We start from the raw sequence: 18210 nt of genomic DNA on the forward strand, positions 1-18210 counted from the left end.
CACAGACATAAACCATGACACTATTTCACTACATTTTCTTTAAGGTAAACTTTTCATTTGTTTAAAGTTATGAGGGCTGGGGATTTAGCTCATTGGCACAGAGCCTGCCTACCAAGCACAAAGTCCCGAGTTTGATTACTGGTACAAAAAAAAAAAAGTTGTGCACATTTCTGAGGCTATTGCATTCAAATCTTTTAGCATTTAAAGGATTTTACGTCTTTTCATAGTGCTTAAAACTCTGTCTATCTTGCGTAAACTTTTACCAGAGAAAGAATTCTTACTTTTACCATTTTATTTCAGGCTCTCGGCTTTCTCTATGCCTCTGGACTCGGTGTTAATTCAAGTCAGGCAAAGGTAACACTATTAAAACATTATTGTATGTTATAATTTGAATTGAATAAATAGGTCCCTGTGTTCAAGTAAACATCTTTTGTTGTTTTACAGGCTCTTGTGTATTATACTTTTGGAGCTCTTGGAGGTAATCTAATAGCCCACATGGTTTTGGTAAGTATATATAACCTCAATAGAAGACCAACAATTTTAAGTGCAGAAAAATCAATACTGGCTACAACTTTTCCAATGTTCATGATTGAGATCTGCTTAAGATCAAATATTTTTTACATGTATTGCCATAGGTTTTACTTTTGGGGGGGTAGGGGACGGTCTCACTATGTAATCAAGACTAGCCTCCAACTCAAGGCCATTCTCATGCCACAGCCTCCCAAGTGCTGGGATTACAAGCATGCACCACCAAGCCCAGCTAAATTTTACATTTAAATTGATGGGAGGCTTACTGTATCCTGTAAAGAACATTTAAGGGTATCGCTATATGTTACCTGATAGGGTTGGTCACTTAAATAACTTAACGGTAAATATAGAATCTTTCCACCAAATTGTTTTTGCTGCTAAAACCATTACTGCCTTCTGGTGTATAAACCCACTTTGGGTTGGTCACGTGACCGCTGGTGCATATTGCTGTGCTTCAAGTGAACATTTAGTCCATTAGTAATGTGAAGAGTGAGCTGAGTAGAAATATGACTGAAAGCAGAGAAATGATCTATAGGCTTGCTCATTGACAGAATATGAGACAGTTAAAAAGAAAAATGCATTTTCTGGCTAACTGGATAGATCCTAGATCAGTTTACCGATATGTATTCAAAAATATTTAACTGTGAGTATTTATCATTGAGATTCCAAAGATAAATAGTATACTTATGCTCAACAAGAAAGGGAGACAGATTCTGTTACGGAATTTGGAAAAGGAGCTATGGTTGAGGAAAGAAATAGCAAAGGGGTTTTTTTGAAGGATAAATAGTAGCAAATGAATAGAAGCAGCAGAAAGGTACCCAGACCCCACAGCAGTAACGGCAGAGAGGCAGCGTTAAGAGGGAAAGTAGTGTTCGCAGGAAAATACAAGCACTTTACGGTGGCTGAAGAGTAGAGCTCCCAGCAGGTGATTAGCTGGCTGGAAGTTGAGACTCAAGTAAAAAGGCTGTAAGTGATGCTTATGAGCTTGAAAATTGACCTGGTACATCCTGCACCATGGAAGAAGTTAATGCACATGAAAAATCAAATTTTCCCTCAGACTCTCAGAAACATCCCTCATTAATTTCAATGTTGTTTCCACTTATTTGTCTAATCTGTCATAACAGTTATTCCTCACACAGAAACTGAAATTTTCAGGTGAATTTTCAAGAAATATGAAACTTACTTTTATATGGCAAATGTGACAGTAAATATTTTTGTACAATTGCCTTTCAAATTATGTTTACTAATCTTCTATTAGTGACTCCAGATTTGGAACATTGAATTTTATGCATGTGATCATCCAGTAATGCCCTAAAGATTATTATTAGTCTACAGACATTTGTGCAGCGATTCCAGAGAGTTCTACTGTTTTCTGTACTTTTTATAAATTAATAATCATACTTTTTTATTTATTATTAGTATTTTCAATATATTGTAACCTCTCCTTTTCCTACCCTGTCTTCCTACTTAATTCTGAAATCAGTTATTGCTAGTGTTACTGTGGATGCTTCTAATAGTCTCACTTTTCCTACTTTACTAATTTTTTATTTGCTTGTTTGGAAAATGAATGCATTTGGATGAGGATTGTGTCTAAAGGGCTGGAGATATAGCTCAGGGGCACAGCACCTGCCTGGCCAGCTCAGGATCCTGAGTTTGATTCTTAGTACCCAAAAAGAAAAAAAAAAATTGTGTCTAAAGTAAGATTAAAATTGGCTCTAAGTGTAATTAACTCAGTAATTTTCTCTTGAGTAAAATGCACACACTTAATATATAAAGTTCATGGCACTTCTTTTCATTTCTGTAGAAATTTTATTTCCTAGTTTTTAGCTGTAGGCTGTTGAAGTTGCCAGATTACCTCAGAACTTAAAACTCGGGGTAAATGAGATGTTCATTTACTTGGGTCATAGGACAGCAGAATTACACTTGCGTATGGCTAGCTTGATTTAGTCCAAGAATGCTGCCGCTGGCCTGTGAAACTGCCTTCTTCTCACCCGAAGGTGTCTTTCAGGGGTACCGGTACTGGGCTGGCATCGGAGTCCTCCAGAGCTGTGAATCTGCACTGACCCATTATCGTCTTGTTGCCAATCATGGTAGCTATTTTTTTTTTTTATCCCTTTCACCTTCCAGGAAAAAAATAGAATTACTTTTAAATACATCTGTTTTTGTTATAGTATTGGAGGTTCTAATTACAAAGTATATTTGTTAAAATTTTTGAATTCTGCATCTTAAATATTTTGTGGAAAAAGTCTAATTTTCTCATAGCGTCCTCTTCTATTATCCTTAGACTGCTGTAGAAACCATTTCCTTCAGCATCTTGTCTGAACATTTAGCAGCTGGGCTTGCACCTCTCAGGGAAACAGTCTCCTCACTTTCCTTTGACCGCTTTGTCTCCTGTTTCAGTTGCTAGCGATATCTCGCTAACGGGCGGCTCAGTGGTGCAGAGAATACGACTGCCTGATGAAGTAGAAAACCCAGGAATGAACAGTGGCATGCTAGAAGAAGATTTGATTCAGTATTACCAGTTCCTAGCTGAAAAGGGCGATGTACAAGCACAAGTACGTGTTCAAACATCTCGGAATTTCTTACTGTTTTATGTACTTCGACACAGAGGGAAGAGAAGCATTCCCTTCTGTAGGTAATCTTTTCATGGCTCTGTGCAGCTTTGTGCTACATACTAGGGTCACCTGCAGCGCATTAAAAGAAATACCACGAGTTCCACATGCTCAGATTTCATCTGGGTTACCTCGAGTGAGGACTCGGCCCTGAGAGTTCCTGAATGCTGGTTATGTGACTCTTCCCCAATCCCGCAGCTAAAAGTCACAGCCTGAACGGAGCAGCACTGACCCTGATTGAAGGCTTCCATCAGGGTCAGCAAAAATGAAGCTGTCACTTTCTCTAAACATGATGCTGGGACTTTTGGAATATCAGCTGCTCTTCAGAGCTGTTAACCGTTTGTGTTTCTCATGCTCATCTTAGATCATGATTACATTAATTAAGATCAAGTATAGAAGTAGGTTGGTTCAAATTGTATGATGTTCGTCCATCAAATAATATAAATGTGCGAGTGTGTGTTTCATGATTTATTTTGATATAGTACAATAAAAAGAGCTTCATTTTTTCCCATTGTAATTGTAGTTCTTCTGATTTAGATGTATAGAAAGAAGTAATAGATACTTATGAAAAATTAATTGAAGGCTAGCAGAAGGAAGTTATTTTAAAAAGCCTATAAAGGGGGCTGGGGATTTAGCTCAGCAGCATAAGCACCTACCTTGCAAGTGTGTGGTCGTGAGTTCGAGCCCCAGTACCGATAAAAAAAGAAAAAGACAAAATAAATAAATAAATGAAATGAAAAGTAAAAAAGCCTGTAGTGAAAAGTGAAACCAAATCTTAGCTCTTGGAAACTAATTATGACTAAATTATCTTGTCTCATTAAACATCTTTTATATTAATGGTTATTTTGGTTTAAGTTTTCTGTCCTGCTTTCCACGTACCCTTATCTCTGCTGTGTGCTCCTCCCTCTGTGCTTCTGGCTGCTGCATCTCCTCCCTCTGTCAATATGATCACTGGACAGCCTTTCACGGCTCTCGCAGTGGTTGTGTAGAGATTGCAGCAGGCTTCTTTATGAAAGGCTGGTGTGGAAGAGCACTTTTGCCATTTCCAGGATAATACAACATGTACTACTATATGTTTTCAGGTCACTCGCGCTCTCTCTCTCCCTTCCTCCATCCCTCCCTCTTTCCCTCTCCCTCCCTCCCTGCTCCCCCTCCTTTCCTTCTTTTTTCTCATGGTATTGAGTAATGAACTCACAGCCTTCAAACTGACCTTCATATTCAGCCCTTTTAAATGTCACCTCCGACCCCAGCTCTTACTAAGTTACCCAGACTGGGCTTAAACTTGTGATCCTTTTACCTCAGCCTTCCAGAGTGCTGGAATTACAGCCATGTGCCATTTGAGTTCCCTATATTTTTTGAACCACACAAAAAATTATTTCATACATAGGTATCTGTTTAAATTTACTCACCTATTTATCTTTATATCACTTTTTTTTTCCTTACTGCCTCTTGAAGTCTCTCAGATACTTTTGCCTCTTGCCTGAACAGCACCTTTAAGAATTTCCTTTAGAGCAGGTTCACAGAGGACAAATTCAGTTTTAATTTTGAAAATGCCTGTATTGCACTCCCATTTCAAAAGGACACTTTATAGTTTAAAGCATACTTTTTTAATTCTTAGAAATTTTAGAATAATTAATTTGAGAATTTAAGATTAAATGTCATATTAGCCAGGCATGGTGGTGCACACCTATAATCCCAGCACTTGGGAGGCGGAGGCAGGAGGATCATTGTGAGTTCGAGACCAGAGTGGGCTACAAAGTGAGCTCAAGGCCAGCCTGAACTGCATAGTAAGATCCTGTCTCAAAAAGACAAAAAAAAGTGATTTTCGAGTCATGAACAGAAGCCTTTAATGACTAACTGGTTTCTTGTGGGTCTAGTGTTAATGTATGCGAGACACTTACCTCTTGCTTTTGTCTTGTGTCTGCTGCTTTTCAGGTTGGTCTGGGACAACTGCACCTGCACGGTGGCCGTGGAGTAGAGCAGAATCACCAGGTAACTCCCCGGTGCCTGGGCTTCGACTCTCACGTGGGAATAAGAAACCAGGCCTCACTTGTGTCTTTTGCGAGGTAGTGCCAGTGTCCAGCTGGTGTCCTTTCAGCACTCATCACACAGGAGCTTCCAGGATCTGCCTAACCCTAAGGAAGCTACAGGGCAGAAGCGTGACTGTAGCTCAAAGCAGTTGGGATGGATTCATGCAAAACTAATTCCCCGTGCTGCCCAGAAAATACATGTAGAGGTCTTGATTTTCTGTAACTGTATGCTAGAAACAGGTCTTAAAACTTTGGGAAACGTTTTACGGAACTGAGAAAAAAGTGGATCATTTGTAAAAAAAATTAAGAGTATATAACTGTAATCTAGTAACTGAGTTCTTTTCTCCTACATTAAATATATCTCGTTTCTTCCCTTCTCCCATCATTATACCCAGCTCTTGTGTGAATCATCTGCCGTGTGATCCTTTCCCAAGTCTCTATAAACTGCGTACTTGGGTCTGTGGTTTAAACCTCTTGAGTGCTATGATTTCCAGTGGTTTAAAATCCACGATCTTCATCATGCCCTCCAAGGCTTTGTGCCAGTTTGTTTCTCTTAGCAGCCTTTTATTCTCTGAGTCACAGAGCCAAAGACTCTTTCAAAAATGTTAGATCGTATTACGATCCTCTCTGCCTCACACCTTCCGAGACACAGACACCTCTCTCTGCAATGACTGTTCCCCTGTTTTCTTCATGTAGCTAATCCCTGCCCATCCTCCCGAACTCAGCACCAATCTGTAATATATCTGCCCTGAAGCCCAGCTTCCAACCAGGAATAGGTCATACACCAAAAAGAATATCTGAAAATCTGTAGCCCTCATGGCTCTTGTTCATTTGAAATCAGTTATATAACTTGTGTCCCCACGTAAAACATAAGTCCAAAAGAGCATAAACCTTGTCTAGTTTGCCACCTCATTCCCAGCCCCCAACACAGTCTAGCATATTAAGTTCTCAATAAGTGTTTATCACACTAATAAAACTGTTTTCTACCATGCCAATTAAGCATACTAATTAAGGTTTTCTGTATACTTTTATCCCTTTTAAGAATAAAATGATGGGGCTGGGGATTTAGCTCAGCGGCATAAGCACCTGCCTTGCAAGCAGGCAGTCGTGAGTTCGATCCCCGGTACCGATAAAAAAGGAAAAAGACAAAAAAAAAGAATAAAATGGTAACAAAGTATACTTCTCATTGAAACTGTAATTTTTCAAGTATCTGTAGATTTGCTTCTGTTCATACAGCTTTTGGCAACTTTCAGTGTTTTGGTCACTAGGATGCATTTCTTGAGCCAGTGAAGCATCAAAAGCTAGTTAATAAAAGCATTAGGTAAATGAGTTTGGTGCATAACTTTCACAGAACAATTTTGCCTATATTGCACAATATTCTTGTGTTATATAGTACCTGTGTATAAAGTAACTACAAAATAATTATCACAAAAGAAGTGAGTAACTAGTACCTAGCTGCCTTAGTTCAGCCAATATTTCAGTCTATACTGTGTGTCAATCACTGCTAGATATTCAGGATACAGTACTAAACAGAAAAGCTTTGGTCTCTGCCCTCACAGAGCTTCAGGTTCTGTAGAGTCGGTAGATAGTTTTCAAGTGGTCACACCAAAAAACAAAGAAAAGGATACAGTAATTGGCTGTTAGATGGGAGGAACCATTCATTCATTAGGGAAGCCTTTTCTGAGACAGATGATGTTTCATTTGACAGCAGAAGTAGCATCATCCCAGGCCAAAAAGAGCAGAATATGCGTAGGTCCCAGAACAGGAAGGCACAGGGCTGATACACTGAAGTGCAGAGAGTTTGATTCATGGTGCAGTGCTGAGATAAGCAGTCTTTAATCATATCAGTATATCCTGCAAGCTTCAAGGTATTACAGCTTCAAGGGCTAACAGTCTAAAATTTCAAAACATTGGTTTTGGCTGCTGTGTAGAGAATGAATTGGAAAACAATAGTTCAGAAGTTCATGTGAGAGAAAATGTAGGCAATGGAAAGAAAATGGAAGATACTGGACAGATTGAAGGTGTCTGGTGGTCACCAAGACATAGTGATACACTGAATATGCGCAAAGGAGGCAGGTACCTTGAGCATCCAGTAGGTGCCATATTGCCTAGCTATGCAGAGATCCTGGGGGGGGGGGGGACAAGTTGAGGTCAAAGGGAAATCAGAGATCTGGCCAAGCTTTGGACATTCATGGGTAGTTAAATAGACTAGAGAAAAACTAAAATTTAGAAGTTGCAGTCATCACAATAGAATGTGAAGCCATGGGAGTAGAAATAAGATTACTTATAGAATGTAACCTGAAGTCTTTTAATAATGTAGAATTGAGCAGCAGAATACAAATAAGCAAAGGATGCTGAGATGATACATGTAAAGGACGAACCCAGGAGAGTGACACCTTGTGTGCCAAGCCAAAAGTATTTCAAGAAAGAGAGTGTGATGGACTGTCTGTATGCTGTAGAAAGGTGGAGTGAGACGACAGACAGATTTTACTGGCAATATGAAAGTCATTGGTATGGGGCTGGAGGTTTAGCTCAGCAGCATAAGCACCTGCCTTGCAAGCAGGCAGTCGTGAGTTCAATCCCTGGTACCGATAAAAAGGAAAAAAGACAAAAAAAAAAAAAAGAAAGTCATTGGCGGCTTGATCAGCTTTCTTCCTGAAGCAGTATGGATAGAAACCAGTTTAGATTAATTGTAGGACACACTGAAGTGCCTAGAGACAACTTACTTGAGAAAATTATCTGTGAAGGAAAGCAGCTAACAGGTGACAGTCATCACTGGAGAAAAACTGCAAATCTAAAGCAAAGATGCAGGAATCCATTTTTAGTGGGAAAGGACCAAAAAGGAGAGGAAGTTAACTCCGCCAGGCAAAGAAGTCATTGATGGTACAAGGTCCTCAACAAAGATGGGCAGTGCAGTCGAGGATGGTGGTAATGAATTCTGTGATGCCGGATTGCTCAGTTATATGGTTTTTAAGTAGAATCCAAAATCTGTTCTAAATAAAGCAGAAGTAAGTAGTATTTCTTTACAGAACAATGGAGCGTGTCCCATGGCTTGTAAGGACTTCGTAGTTTTTCCTTTCTCTTGTGTTACTGACAGTAAGGTAGTCAGAAGAGGTTGCATTGCTATTAGATGTCCTTAAGCAGCCTGAATCCTGCTCAGATTGCTTGTAAATAACACAAGTCTTCTTGGCTTACATTTAGGGCATGCAAAAAATTTCTTTGTAGCTATAACTATGAAATGACTTAAAGATACATAGTTCTCTGATGTAGGTAGTGGATAAAATAAAACTTCTAGATGTATAGATTTCTATTTTTAAATCTTGATGACTGGATATTGCTGTAGTATAAAAAGATTTCTTCAGTGTTTCTGAAATAATTACCTCTGCTAACATAGGTTCTTTTAAAAACTAATGATTTTCATAAATTCTTTTCTCACAGAGAGCGTTTGACTACTTCAACTTAGCAGCTAATGCTGGCAATTCACATGCTATGGCCTTCTTAGGAAAGGTATTGTACTTCCTGTGAATCTGTTATGCAAATAATAAAAGACATTTTCATAATGAGCATGTGTTATATTCAGAAGGTACAGTATACCAAAAATAAGTGGGAAATAAAATTTCCATTTCAGGGACTGGGGATTTAGCTCAGCTGCATAAGCGCCTGCCTTACAAGCAGGCAGTCGTGAGTTCCATCCCCAGTACCAATAAAAAGAAAAAGACAAAACAAAACAAAAAAGTTTCCAGTTCAAGGTTGTCATATCTTGTCTTCAGATAAGTGCTATTCTGAAGTTGTTTTTAGGCAACCTAAAAACAACAATTTGTTCCATTGCTATGTTAGTCCTCTGTTATCAGTCTCTGAGTTCTTGCTTTGTATTTTATGCTAATGAAGAGTTTGCACTTTATGCTGTACAGTTTTTTTGGTACGATTGCCACAATTGCATATTTCCTATCATGCTGAATGGAGATGGAGTTCATTGAAATCTGAAGAACTTTTAATTGTTTAAATATGACAATTTAAATATCTACCTCTCGGTGCAGTTCTTTTTTAAGCCAGAAAACATACATCTAAAGACTTAATGAACAGATCCCAGAGGGGAAGCTCAAACTTTTTCATTATTTGAAAACTAATGTCATGTAAACCAATAATTGTTTTTATGTATAGCCAAATGCTGAAATAAAGAAGTTCAGATAGACTGTGTCTCAGAGGTTTTTACAAATAGGAAAGTTTCAGTGTTTTGTGATCACAGCTAGTTAACTGAGGGCTGATTACCACATTTAAACATCCTGGCATCACAGCATGGAAATTGGTATTTCCCCTATCTATTTTTGATAAGTATTTTTTTAAATTTTTTTGGTCCTTGCTCTGAATTATTAATACCTCAGAACAGAACTCTGTTAATTCTTTAATGCGTACATGGGTAGTTAGTGGCACTGGCCATTCTGTTGTCTTCTTTCTTGGTCCCTTGTCATGGTCCATACCTGATTATGTAATATTTTAAACCTTTTAAACAATCTTTAATAATTTTTGTCCTAATTTAAGACCTCCCATTTACCTTACCCTGGGAGAAGCAGGGCAGGGGCTGGGGAGGTGAATTCCACTGATGATCTCCCTGCCCTCCAGTCACCCTCCCAAGGATGCCAGGCAGATTATTAGCCATTGACTTCCCTGAGGCACGCTGTGACAGGTGTATCTGCAGGTGAAAGGTTTCTTATTTTGAGGTGGATCTGTAAGCTGATTTTATATATTTGCATTTATTCATAAATCGTAAGTTTGATGTGACATGAAATATATTTTTGCTTTTAATTCTAAATATTGTGTGGGGAATGCTCAACTTTGGTAAGATGTCATGAAACATAATAAAAATCAAAATGAAATAAGATTTTTTAAAATGTAATTGGAAAGAGTTACTGCACTGAATGAAACTGGGGTCTGTTTTCTAGATGTATTCAGAAGGAAGTGATATTGTACCTCAAAGCAATGAAACAGCGCTACACTACTTTAAAAAAGCTGCTGACATGGTAAGCTTTCCTGACTCAATGTGTCACTAATATTTAGTAAATTTATTGAAAGATTAATCGTGTTATTGAAGGTATGTATGTAAATATGACTCGTGAAAATATTGACTAACCCTAACCCTAAATAAGCAGGAAAATTTTTTTAGGAACTAGATTGTCAAATATTAAGTCTCTGTTTAAATTTCTTTGAGAAGTATCCTAATCTTCGAAACACTGATCTTAGCAGTAGAATTGGGAGTTATATAACTTCCCTTATTTGGACAGCAACTTGAATTTTAAAGGCCTAATAATTGAGTTTTTCTTAATACATAATTTGGACTTTCTTTGACTCAGAGAAAACTGCATGCATGTGGTGACACTGTGTCCCTCTATTGTGTCCACTTCTATACCAACCACATGTCTCCATTCTCCAGATGTTGCTTAAGTGCTCCCCAGGCAGAGGGGTGCTGTGGCCCCTTGGTTAAGATGTCTTCTGTTGTGTCAGCTTTGGCGCACTCTAGATTTCTCTCTTTTGAATCTCAAAACAACTGTTATTATTTGAGTACCCTTGCTCCATGCCACTGTACTACTCTTTAAGTGTATCTTTGCTAGCTGACAGTGGCACTGCTGTTATTATTACGTGACTGTTGGCTCTACACCACAGTCGGGAAGGAAGACATCATGGAATGGAATCAGCAGTTATGTGACATCTTTTTTTATGAAATAAGTTATTCATGTTTTACATCATAAATTCATGGTATACATAACTATTCTGTAAGTTGCTGAAATTTAATTCTAAATGAATTATTGCTTATTCTTTGTAAGCATATCACTGATAGCTCCCCAAATATGTGAAACATAGTGTTCGTTTCACCTGATAAGAAGGGGAAAGTTGTGAATTTAACACTATTAAAACATTTTTGGATGTAGTTGTAAATGATTACTTTTGTAGCCATTTATTCTTGTCCACTCTGTAATGAATTCTTTTCACTCTTGCCTAATTTCTTTGGTTTTCAGGGCAACCCCGTTGGACAGAGTGGGCTAGGAATGGCCTACCTCTACGGGCGAGGAGTTCAAGTTGTAAGTGTTCAGCTTAGCACTCAGGGGAATGCCAGCCAGCTGAGGAGGCTGGGAGGTGCTCTTCAGCTAGCGTCTGGTCAGCCCAGAGCAGTCATTCTGTGGTTTCCCTCTTGTCTCTGAGTCTGCCTCCCTGCTCTCCCACCCTGCACCTCTGTCTTGCTGTCTTCAGTTGACCTTTTGAACTGGGCAGAGCCGTTCAGTGCTGTCTCTGCTCTTTGCCCTGTGCACTCTTCCCATTTCTCTGTGACATGGACACCTCCCTTGTCTGCTGCTCACGCCTCCTGGTTAGAAAGGGAAAGCTTCCCAGCCTGGCCTTGGCCCCTTCCAGCTACACCTCTCTTCCCTCCAGCCCTCAACACAAAGCCAAGTTTCTCCAAATAATGAACTTAGTGTTACGCCACTGTCATTCGCCCTTTAGTTTTTAGCAGCACCGTCCTCTCTGTCCTGATGACCAGTAACCTCTAAAACGTTGGTGCATGGGACTTTTTGGCCCTGCTTCGTTTGGCTTTCTCTTCCTTGGGGCTCTGGCTGCAGGCTTTTGGTTCTCATTGGCTATTGCCTCTTCATGTTAGGTGTCACTAGATTCGTGATATGTTCTGTATGATCTCTCCAAGCAGTATTTTCTTTTAATTTTGGGCCTGAAAGTAAGCTCTAGATATAAGAATGTGATCTATAGTCATTCCCTAACCCAAAACACAGCAGTGGGGCTAACTGGGACTCCTCCTCGTCATTCCAGGATACTAAAGTTCAGAGCCTTCTTTAACTTTTCTCTGTGATAACTGTGCATCCAGTAATCAGAGTATCTGTTAAGGTGCACAAAGCAGGGACAGTTAAGGGGAGAAAATATTTTCTTTATTCAGTATTAGAAACACTGGTTTAAAAGAATTAGTTGGTTGATAGAAAAGTGTCATGATTTCTTAACTTCTGATCTTGGGTTCTAGCATTTATGCTGAGATTTTGCTTTTATAAAGCAAATTGCTTTTATAAAACTTTGTTTTTTTCTCAGTCTTAAATATTTAGCCCTTTACAAATTTAAACCTATTAATATCTATGTAAATAATTATAAGGCAGTTCTTTAACTCTTGAAAATACTTTATTTTGTTCATTCTTTTTATTATATAGATCTTCAAACTTTGAAGTGTGTCAGCTTTTTAAGCTTTTTCATCATTTGATGTCTTTTTTCTATAGAATTATGATCTGGCCCTGAAATATTTCCAGAAAGCTGCTGAGCAAGGCTGGGTGGATGGACAGCTGCAGCTTGGCTCTATGTACTACAGTGAGTGGCATTGGAATTAACCCGTTGATGGCAAAGGCTGCGAGTGTTGTGTGAAATTCATACGTGTCACCTAGAAAAGCTCAAGGAACAAGAGTTTGAAGAAAAAATTTTATTAGGTTCCATTGTTATGTTTCATTGTTTTTTTATTATGTTCCAAAAAATAGAATGCTATACATAAAAGGATTAGCGATGGAGGTAGCAAGCTCTGAACTAAACTTTTCCACTAGGTGGCACTATGATACGGAAATAGGGCTGTCCCATTGTGGCTTTAATGTGGTGTTCTCCAACTTGTTTATTTGTGCATCTTGCTTTTCACTGTAAATTATTTTAATCGATATTAATATGTTAATCTTATTTACTATGAATTCTAACATTCCTAATAGTTTTGTTCTTCAAAGGGAAATCTAATCTGATGCTTAACCATATCTTAAATTAAGACTCATACAGACCTTTTATGTGACTTTATTTTCTTATAGATGGCATTGGAGTCAAGAGAGATTATAAACAGGCCTTGAAGTATTTTAATTTAGCTTCTCAAGGAGGCCATATCCTGGCTTTCTATAACCTGGCACAGATGCACGCCAGCGGCACAGGTGTGATGCGGTCCTGTCACACCGCGGTGGAGGTGAGCCATTTCTCCAGCCTGCACGCGGGAAGTGAACTTGCCCAACAGGAGGCTGGCTTTGCATCATTCTGGCTTTCCTTGCATGATTTCTTCTACTGTAGAGGAAGACTTAGGTTTCTTACCATTATTGGACTGAGGGGAGACCTGAAGGTCTGTGTAAGAAAACAGAGCAGATGTTGGTATGTGCTGAGCCTTGGACAGTATCTGGTACATAGTACTATAGAGAAAGACTTAGCTTTCTTATCATTACTGGACTGAGGGGAGACCCGGGGGTCTGTGTCACTATTGTACTTGTTTAGTCTGTCTCTCTACAGAGCAGATGTTGGTGTGTGCTGAGCCTTGGACAGTATCTGGTACATAGTTAACACCAAAGAAAAGAAATGTGCTGACTGAGTGTTCCAAAGGGAATGCTCATAGCTCCTAAGGGGAAATCTTCTCTTTGGCTCCTTCAGACCTGACAAATTAGAATGACATTGATAAATTGTTGGCAAAGTTTCTAAATCTCTGTGTTTCAGTATTTTCAGTTGTAAAATAGGGCTATTAAAGGACCTCGTAGGAGGGCCCCTCATGAACCTCTTGGGGAGGATTAAGTGTGTTAATATCCATAATATACATAAATCACTGGGATTGTACCTGGCGAGAGTAAATGGTATACAATTGTTTGCAATTTTAGGGTTTTTTTAGAAATGTTGATCTTTTTTCCTTCTGAGATAAGCTTTCACTATGCAGTTCAGGCTGCCCTTGAGTGCACTTTGTAGCCAGGGCTGTTCACGAGCTCACAGCAATCCTGCCTCGACCTCCTGAGTGCTAGGATTACAGAATATGCCTAGCCGTATTGACTTCGAAAGAGTAAATGAAAGTGTCTGGGGACGTAGCTCAGTGGCACAGAACCTGCCTGGCAAGTGTGAGGTCCTGAGTTTGATTCCTGGTACCAAAAAAACAAAACTTAAACAACTTTTAATTTTAAAAAAAAAGAAGAAAATAGTAAATAAAAGCAAGCTCTTAGGGATTCAAAGAGCAACCTTAGCAATCACTTTCAGCCTAGGTTCAAAAGTTAGTTGTGGCACGTCTTTACTTTTTGCCCTCTCTCCGTAGTTATTTAAGAATGTGTGTGAGCGAGGCCGCTGGTCCGAGAGGCTGATGTCTGCCTATAACAGCTACAAAGATGGCGACTACAATGCTGCCGTGATCCAGTACCTCCTGCTGGCAGAGCAGGGCTATGAAGTGGCACAGAGCAACGCAGCCTTCATTCTTGATCAGAGTAAGGCTCATTTGAGTTGAACTTATGTTTAACCACATTCATTAACCATTTCTCAAAATACAGTGGTTATGTGGTACCAGTTTTCCAATCTTGAATCCCTAGAAGTGGCTTAGTGATTAGTCTCATTATGGTACAGTGGACAAAGCCGTTTTCAGGCAGTGGACCATCCAGTGACTCCCTTGAGGTCAGTCTTTCATTCCAATACTTGTTTGATTTTAGTAATTGTTTAATACTCTTTGTGCCACATATCCACACTAGTTTGCCAATGAAGCCAAAATTCCAGTGCCTTTCCTTGAATGCCTGATTTGTGCTGTATTTCTTTTTCTATAGGAGAAGCAACCATTGTTGGTGAGAATGAAACTTACCCCAGAGCTTTGCTACACTGGAACAGGGCCGCCTCTCAAGGTGCGTAGCTAATGCTAGGATAAAAGTTTGATCCAGAGACCTCTGTATCAATTTTTATCTACTGAACATTGTCTTGTCACTCATCACCTTAAAATTAAGCAAAGATACTGTTGCTTAACTCGATTACATCTTAGCATTTATTCTAAAATGATAATTCTGGCACCACAATTTCTAAATTGAATTGCACTGTCTTTGTACTGGATATTTCCATCTTATTGTGGTTCATTTTTGGTGTAGTTGAGGCCAATTTATTATATAAAATGTGACTTTAGTAGAGTGCATAACAGAATATTAACCTAAAAGCCAAAAGGACTCTTCTCTTCTCATTGCTAGAGCAAAATACCCAATACCACCCACGAGTTAATGGAGAAAAGGTTTATTTTAGCTCACAGTTTATAGGGGTTTCAGCCCATAGTTGCCTGGCAGCATGGCAGAGGGACACAGAAGAGGAGAAACAGTCCAGGCATGCCAAACGGGAAGCAATAGACTTCATTTCTCCATCTAGGCTGCAAGGCTATTAGTCGGTGCCATCCATACGCAGGGTGGGTCTTCCCTTCTCAATAAGTCCACCAGACCCTCCTATGCTGAACCAGTCAGTGGACTAACCTAGTATCACACTCGTGATTCAGTGTCATACACTGGTGATCCAGCCACTCCTAAAAGCCCCACCTGTGGGTGCATGAGGCTTTGGGGGGGACATCTGGTACAAACCATGACACACTCTAGCCTTATCCTTGTCTTTTTCTTTTGAATGTTTCTTTGCTCAACATTGTCTTCCTGTCCATTCTCCAAGACTAAGCAGTGGTCAAACTTTTTTAAGATGTGAACGGTGTGATAAAGTAGATCGTGGTTATTTAAGAAGAATATTTAGTACAATAGTGAGTGCTACCACTTTGTTTTATTTTCCCTATTTATGAGGAATTCTGCAAAAGAGGTATTCTTCTAATTTAAATCTTCTCTGACCTTATGGTTGAGACAAGGTTTGTGCTACAAAGTTTGTGTACTGTGCATTAAAGTTCTTTGTTTTATATAACCATGTTAAGGGAGTTGATGAGTTTGGTCTGTTTTAAGCATACTTTATTTATTGGCAGTTTTGCATTTGACTTTTTTAAGGCTATACTGTGGCTAGAATCAAGCTTGGAGACTACCATTTCTATGGATTTGGCACTGATGTAGATTACGAGACTGCCTTCATCCATTATCGTCTTGCTTCTGAGCAGCAGCACAGCGCGCAGGCTATGTTTAACCTGGGGTACATGCATGAGAAGGGGCTAGGCATTAAACAGGTGAGTGTGGCCCACGGCACGCGTTTCAGTACTGGACCGGGGATGGGGGATGCCGGCCTTTGTATGGAAAACAAGCTTGCTTTGGAATTACATCCGATTTTAGGCCACCAACTTAGGAGACTGAGTTCCATTATTTCAGAAGACTGCCCGTGAGTCTTTTGTCTTCCAGCGCGCACACACACTAAAATCCACACCGTTAGAGTGAGGGTATAAATGAAAGACAGACTCAGGAGACGAATGCAGTGTGCATCTGTTGACTGCTCCTTGTTTAAGGAAATATCGCTCCCCCTTCACCAGATTCTGTGTTATTCCTAAATTGTTTTATAATGAATGAAAATTTTTTCTGAACTTATTTCTGATTCTTACACCTCTCTAATAAAGTACATTCTCTAGACCCATGACGTTAGACTTTTGCCCAAATAGCCTCAAACGAATTTTGAATATTTGTGTATTTCTTTCACCTTTTTAAGTTGACATGTAATATTTTCTTACTTTAGAAAAAGATCTAAATTCCAGCTAAGCCAAGCATGGTAGCACATAACTATAATGTCAGCACTTGAGAGGCTAACAGAAGCATCACAAGTTCAAGGCCAGCCTGGACTACATAGTCAGACCCTGTCTCACTAGTCAACAGACTCCAGCCATTTTAAATGTCAACATTTTTAAATGAAATTATTAAATTGCTTTTAAAATATAAACTGAAATCTAAATATCAGAATAATTCAGTCTTTGATTCTGTATACAAAGCAGTTCTTTAATTGAAAATTATATCTTTAACTTTTCTCAAGTTTATATTTTCAACCACTGCTTCCTCATAAAATTATAATCCAGTATTAATATTTTTAATGATTGGGTGTTTAACTGGTCATTCTGTCATACTTACCTGAAACAGTTATATAAATTTATTTTGAGCTTTATTTTCTATGAGCTAGACATAAAAAGATTAATATTAAGAAAAATTCAAGTGACTAGTCAAGGTTGGCCAGTAATTAATGAATTGTTACTCAAATCAAACAATACACTTTTGAGGAAAAAAACTATCTTTTAAAAAATAAGTTTCTGTATACTTTATGGGCTTAGCACTAATTCTGCTGTTTTTATAAATGTCTGACTGAAACCTTGTTCACGTGGATAAGTCGGTAGGAATGGCGGAGTTCATTACCGCAGTCATTCGGCTCTTCCAGCTGCTTTGTCATGTACCGGTGGTCAGTGATGTCATTAAGACGTCGTCTGTAAGTGCGCCATCCCCTGACCTGATCCGTGACATGAAAGCACTGGAAACCAGAGACTGCAGGACGAGCTGTGCCCTGACCCGCGGGCCCCTCATTCACATGCCTCTGTGCAGAGCACAGGAAAAGCTCCCGCGGCTTCCAGTGCGGCTGTTTGCTGTACCCCTCAGGCTGCCAGACCAGCCGGGGTGGAGAGAAATTTGTTGATTTCATTCTGCTAATATACTGTATTTTGGCAAGTTGCATTTTCTAAAAAATTGTTATTTTACTTCAGTATGTAAATTTTTATATTTTATAATATTAATTATTACTCTCAGATACTTCAGTGCAGTTTTATCAAAACTCTGGGGTTGCAGACTCAGTGTGTTCAGTTTCGAGAAAGATGTCTGATGTGTCACATTTTTAATGGAGCCTCTCTCCATTGTCAGCCCAGCAAGACTAATTTATCAGACTTTTAATTTATCAGTTTTTAATTTATTTGTTTTATATCTAAAGATCACATATAAATTATAGCACTTAAGGATATATTTAGGATGTATAACTCTAATAATCTGTTCAAATAATAGATTATAAAACAAGAAAATTAATGTGTACTCATAAATTGCTTTCTAATCTAATCAAATATAAATAGTATACATATTTGTGACTAAAAAAGGTGTGGTAGTATTTTGATGAGCATAGTGGGAAGGAACTTGAGTTCATCTTTTGAGAATAAATATTCCTGGCCAAATACAATAATTCCTTTACTTTTTATAGCACATCATGATTACCTTTTCCCAGTTTTTCCTATTTTTAAATGAAAGAAATATTCATAGTGCTGCATACTAATGTTCTTCATCTAGGGTAGCTAGACAGCTACAAAGTGTTAAGATGAGGACAGCTGG

At 38.8% G+C, this 18210-nt stretch overlaps 1 protein-coding gene across 1 annotated transcript in view; it reads left to right on the forward strand.

Moving 5' to 3' along the window:
- The window catches only part of Sel1l (SEL1L adaptor subunit of SYVN1 ubiquitin ligase), a 49367-nt gene that overhangs the window by 23269 nt on the left and 7888 nt on the right, over positions 1-18210 (forward strand). Inside the window, exons 7-19 of the mRNA XM_003472335.5 lie at positions 301-354; positions 445-504; positions 2537-2618; positions 2929-3083; positions 5076-5132; positions 8609-8677; positions 10111-10188; positions 11182-11244; positions 12433-12520; positions 12997-13145; positions 14241-14406; positions 14737-14811; positions 15925-16097. Of these exons, the coding sequence (XP_003472383.1) occupies positions 301-354; positions 445-504; positions 2537-2618; positions 2929-3083; positions 5076-5132; positions 8609-8677; positions 10111-10188; positions 11182-11244; positions 12433-12520; positions 12997-13145; positions 14241-14406; positions 14737-14811; positions 15925-16097 (1269 nt within the window). The remainder of the gene's footprint in view (positions 1-300; positions 355-444; positions 505-2536; positions 2619-2928; positions 3084-5075; positions 5133-8608; positions 8678-10110; positions 10189-11181; positions 11245-12432; positions 12521-12996; positions 13146-14240; positions 14407-14736; positions 14812-15924; positions 16098-18210) is intronic.

Source organism: Cavia porcellus, unplaced genomic scaffold (genome assembly GCF_034190915.1).
Source record: "Cavia porcellus strain 051 isolate PalLab524CR breed Dunkin Hartley unplaced genomic scaffold, mCavPor4.1 scaffold_31, whole genome shotgun sequence".
Classification (NCBI taxonomy): domain Eukaryota; kingdom Metazoa; phylum Chordata; class Mammalia; order Rodentia; family Caviidae; genus Cavia; species Cavia porcellus.